General features: G+C 65.6%; 1 protein-coding gene across 11 annotated transcripts in view; it reads right to left on the bottom strand.

Moving 5' to 3' along the window:
- Positions 1-5,450, bottom strand: part of TSPAN4 (tetraspanin 4) — a 22,415-nt gene that overhangs the window by 7,537 nt on the left and 9,428 nt on the right. For all 11 annotated transcript variants that reach the window (XM_011380802.2, XM_011380804.2, XM_011380803.2 and 8 more), the window contains one exon: positions 5,303-5,382. In XM_011380802.2, coding sequence (XP_011379104.1) covers positions 5,303-5,365 — 63 coding nt within the window. In that variant the 5' untranslated portion in view covers positions 5,366-5,382. The remainder of the gene's footprint in view (positions 1-5,302; positions 5,383-5,450) is intronic.

Here is a 5,450-nt window from a genome sequence, read left to right as displayed (position 1 = left end):
GTGGGCAAGGGACGGGCCAGGGCGGGGAGGCCACACATGGGGGACCGCCCTCTGTGGAGGACCCTGGGAGTCAGGGTCTCTGGCTGGAGGACAGTGACCCACTGGGTCTGGCCGACCCCAGGCCCCTCGCCAGGTTCACAGAGCTGGTACCGGAAGGTCACAATTCAGGCCGAGTCCCCAGGCCCAACCACGGTGGGTGGGGCTGCCTCTCAGGGAGCTGCTGGTGCAAAGGGGAAAATGTCATTTAAAACCGAAAGTGCCGGGGAGGCTGGCTCTGCCTTCAAGGGCAGCGGACGGCTCCAGTCAGCAAGAAAACACGACGACGCTGTCCCGTGGGGCTGCATGGAAGGGCACGGGGAGGACGGTGCCGGCAGGGTGGCTGCGGGGAAAGGGGGCCAGTCCGGGCTCCGGGGGACACAGGAGAGGGGTTCCCCACCACCGGCCCCAGTAGAAACATAGTTCCTTAATTAACTCTCCACAAAGTGTCCTCGCCTCCACCCTGAGATGGCAGGAGAGACACTCGCTGGCTGTCGCCCAGGTGCATGCCAGCACACACACTCAGCCCACGCTGTCACAGAAGCCCCTCACTGTCACACGGTGACACCCACGACAACACGCACACGGCCACGCATCACAGACATGCTGCCCCCACAAGCCCCCAGGCCCCTCCACGCTCAAGCACATTTGCACAGAACAGTCGACCAAAAACTCAGACACACGTGCCTACAGAATACGCGCACGCGCGTAATAAAATCACCTGTAATTCCGAAATATTTCTGCGTATGAAGCTTTTAAAACATTTTGGCAGGAAAATTACAGCCTCCCAGTGCAGGAGAAAATGGGCCTTGTCACACCCAGACACAGACCATAGAACACTAGATAATGGGGCTGCGGTCCCCAGAGGCCGGGAGCTCCAGGCCCTCCCGGGCCAGGCTGGCCAAGAGGGTGCAGCAGGGGGCCCAGGACCCCACCCCAACCCCAGCACCTCCCCAGACCCTCGCTCACTGCCTAGGGCACTGGCTGGACCCCCCTCCTCTGCCAGGCAGAAGCCCAGGTGGGCCCAGGAGCAGACCCCAACCCCACGACAGCTTGGGACAGAAGGCCAGCCTGTTCCAGGCCTGCCATCAACTGGGGCCTCCCTGTCCCCCTCCACGCACCCCGAACCCGCGCCCTGTCTGCGGCCCTCACCCACCACGGCCCCGGCCCAGTGCCCAGCTCATGCTCCCGCTTCCTGCGTCTCTTGTCCATGGCTTTTTCAGGTCGCCTTAGGGCAGGTCAGTGGTATCGTCACCTCCAGGCCCAGGGGGGCTGATGTCAGCTGGCCCTCTGCCACTGCCCCTCTGGCCACACGGCTCAGGGTGGCAGATGGCCGGGCAGCTGGCCACGTCCTTGGAATGAGGTGGAAGGCTGGGTGCCCGCAGAGGCCAGGCCCGTGCCTGGGAGCCTCTCACCTGGCAGCTGGCACAGCCTCGGGTGGGGGCTGGGCATGGTAGGTGGCACAGCCCTCCCAGCCAAGAACTGCCACCGGGGCCATCCACGCGCAACCCGAGAATGGCGAAATCCATCCACCAGGCCAGAAATCACTTCTGCAGCTGCCCAAGGCAGGGTCGGGAGGACTGAACCAAGGGGCTGCGGGCACCTTCCAGGCTGACGGAGATGTCCCTATCTTCGGTCAGATATTGTCACGCAGGCGACAACTCTACACCGTCGACTTAAAATCCGTGCAACTGACTAGAGCCCTGGCCCATCGCGGAGATGACGCCACTAACCAAGGACCCCAAGGCCAGTGTCCAAGGACGGGCGGCGGGGAGGGGCATGCGGGGGACAGACAAGGACATGGCCAGGCTGCCAGGGGGCGGAGAGGCAGGGGCCACTGCCGGGCCTGGCCCCAAAGGGCAGCCTTACCATGCAGTGTGGGGAGGAAACAGCCCAGAGCCCCACAGGCCGGGAGGCGGGCTGTGGCTGAGGGCAGGGGCTGCAGCTGGGACCCGGGGCCCTCCCGCCGCTCAGACCTCCCGACCTCTAAGGCCACATCTCTGCCCCAGACAGAGCCCCCACCCAACCTGCAGTCTCCTCTATCTCTGCTTTGTATCTAGAAGGTTCTACCCACACAGAGCCTGGCAGGCCTGCCTCTCCCCTCACCCTCCCTCCCAACAGGCTGGACCCCAGGGACACTCACAGCCTGGTGAAGCCGCCTGGGTTAGTGGGTACACAGGCCTGCCGCGGCCGCCCAGGACAGTGCCAGCGCCACCTGGAGCCCTCGGCCGGGCAGGCCGACGGCCACTCCCACGCCCCCAGGGAGCACACACGGCTGGCACCGGCATCAGGTCCCAGCCCAGCCTTTGCTCTGATCTTCCCTCCGTGCCCACCAGTGGAGTGGGCGCTGCCACCACAGAGCAGATCGACAGCCCCAGGCTCCAGAGTCCCTGTCTGTCCAGCCAGCCAGCCGCTGGCCCCAGAGAGAAGAGCTCGTGCAGTAAGTCCTGTGGCATCCTGACTCCTGACCTGGCCAGGATGACCCAGTACTCCCTCCACGGGGACACCAGCACCTGCTCCGTCCCTCAGCCAACTCCACCCGTCCGCCGCCCACCTGCACGTAGACCGGCCTCCCAGCCCCCAGGCCCAGGGCACCCCGGCGCCAAGCACTGGTGGCAACAGGCAGGCCTGTTTCCTCCCGAGATGAGCCGGCACCTCAACCCCAGGACAGATGGGTGACCAGTGACGCTCCCACCCCACTCAGACAGCGGGAGGCTCTCAGCCTTGCCCCCTCGGAGCCTGCTTGAGCCCCCAAGGAAAGCTCCTCAAACCGGGCACACAGACAGGTCAGTTACCCCCGAGCCAGCCCCTTGCCCGTCCTCGGACTGCGCTCCCCAGGCCTAGCCAGGGACAGCGGTGGGCCATGGCTAGGGGAGGGTGGCACTGCCTCAAGCTTCAACCCAGGAGAGGCCTCGGGGAGCCAGGCGTGCAGGTGCCTAGCGATGCCAGGTGTCTGTGCCTCCAGGAGAGTGGGAGCTTCGAGGTGAAGCCTGAAGGAAAGAGGTGCTGAGCAGGGGCTGAGGGACAGGAGGGAGCTGCAGAGGCCGCTGCACCTTAACTTCCAAGCGGGTGCACAGGGCGGGACCCTCGTTCTCACCTCCCCTCAGCCCGTCCCAAGCACCCTCGGGATCCCCTCCCCGCCCTGCACCCTGGACTCTGCTGCCCCACCCGCTTCCCACACCACCGTCGGCAACGAGCCCTGGCTGGCCGGCCTGGGGGTTCAGAGCACTGACACAGGCTCCTGAGGTCCAGCCCACGGGGAAGCCCCTTCCTCAGCCTCCGCCCCAGCCCCTGTGGCCGGTTCCAGTGGGGAGACAGGCAGGACACTGGGGGGATACTTCTGTCCTCTGGGCGAGGGGCAAAAGCACCCATCCTGTGGGGTGTCAGGGAAAGGGAGCTCTAGCCTCTGTCACCAGCAGGAAGGGTTTAGGTGACACCTGCATAGGCACGAGGCGCAGTGGGGATCATGCCCAGCACCACCCCTCCCTCCAGTGTGCTTCTGTGGCCCTCCTCCGACCCCAGGTCTGGACCCGCTGGGCACCAAGCTGGGGGTGCTGAGGCCAGCCGCAGGGGCCCGGCTTGCCCAGGCGGGAGGTGTAAATATGTGATAAGAAGGGACAGGATGTTCTGGCCCAGGGGGAGCCCGGGGGGCCTAGGGGTCCCGGTTTGCTCTTCTCCAGGCCAGTGGCAGGGCCTGCGTCTTGCAGGGAGGCCCCTGAGGGGGTCACAGGGCAGACAGCTCTGCTGGGGACACAGGCCGAGCTGCCCTTGGAGCACAGCCCCCCTGAGGGGCCCGCACCTTCTCCCTGCAGGGAAGTGTCCAGTCACTAGGGAGGGCAGGGGAGGGGAGAAGCAGGTTCTGTTCACCTGCCAGGACCTGACCACCCCCTTGGCCACCACCCCGCCACTTACACTGCCCAACACGGTCACGACAACACCTATGGCTGCCAGCTCTGCTCACTTCGCCACCCACAGCCATTAGTGCCAACCACACTGGAGCCCACTGCAGCCGGCCCATGTCCCCCCTCTTCACATGCCTGCCCGGGCTCCTGGCCTCTGGGGTCCTCCTCTACTCCACCCCTGGGCCTCCCCCTCCCAGAAGCCCCCTGCGGAGAACAAACTCTTGGGATAACTCCCTCTGGAAGCGAGTGCCTGGGGCAGGAGCCGCTTTGGGTCACAATCCCACACTCTTGACTGCTCGGTGACACTCCCAGTGACCCTGAGTGACTGCCTCCAAATGAGGGAGAGAAAAGCCAGGGCCCAGTATGGGAGGGAGGTGCAGAAAGGGGTATCTGGGTTTCTGGGCATTGGGCCTTAACTGGACCGCTGGGGATTGAGCATTACAATGCAGCACCCTTCTGGAGCCCACAGCCCCGGGGTGGCTAAGCCACGCCCCGCTACTCCCAGTTTTGGAAGGAGGGTGGGCTCTGGAACTGACGATGGAGCAGGGAGTGACCTTGGCGTCCTCGCTCCACCGAGCCTCCCCCAGCCCAGACAGTGGAGCTCCATCCTGGCTAGGCTTGCTCCAACCTAGTCAGGTGTGACACCTGCCACAGCCACAGCCACAGCCCACCACCCTCCTGGCAGTTATGGGGCCGGGTGCAACTCTGTCCCCCCACCTTGGGGGCAAGGGGCCACTCTGTAGCACCATCAGCTCTGGATACAGGCACCTCCCACCTGAGCAAACCCAACCACCTCAGCCAAAGTTATGAAAGCGCCCTCCTACCGAGTTAGAGCAGGGGCATGAGCCACCCTCCACACACTCCTGCCGGCCCCCCTTGCCCCACAGTCCTGGTGGGCGTAGTCAGGGCAATCACGCACATACACCTTCCCACAGCAGCTCTGCAGGCAGGGCCACCTCGCCCCTCAGCCCCTGGGGCCCAGTAGGTCCGCTTGGTGGGGAGAGGGACGGAGGGGCGGCGCCGGCCCTGCACACAGACCAGGACCTGAATCGGTGCCAGGTGAGGCGTAGAGGCCAGGGCGGGACCCACCCCGTCTGGGGAAGAGAGGGGAGAGGACACAGGGCAGCCGCCAGGGGTGGTGTGGAGGCCCGGCTGGACCCCGCGGCACCGGAAACGCCCCGCATCGGCCGGTCCAGCCCTGGCCGCCAGCCAGAGCAGTGACCCTGGTACCCTCAGGCTACGGCGCTCGTGTCCCGCCCCATCCTAGCGGGGCAGCGACCCTCGGTTCTCCCGGAGCCGCGGCATCAACGCCGGACCGGAGCGCCACCCGGGGTCCCCGATACCCGCGCCCCGCCGCCACTCACCCAGAACAGGAGGTTGAAGGCGAACATGAGGTACTTGACGCCCTGGAGGCAGCCGCGCGCCATGCCGCAGCGCTTCAGCTCTAGAAGGAAGATGAAGGACAGGTCCAGGTAGAAGACCACGTACTTGGTGCCCTTGGGCGACGTGTAG

The sequence above is a fragment of the Pteropus vampyrus genome, unplaced genomic scaffold, assembly GCF_000151845.1.
Source record: "Pteropus vampyrus isolate Shadow unplaced genomic scaffold, Pvam_2.0 Scaffold405, whole genome shotgun sequence".
Classification (NCBI taxonomy): Eukaryota; Metazoa; Chordata; class Mammalia; order Chiroptera; family Pteropodidae; genus Pteropus; species Pteropus vampyrus.
Note: the sequence above shows the minus strand (reverse complement) of the source record. Positions and strands in the feature narration are given on the sequence as shown.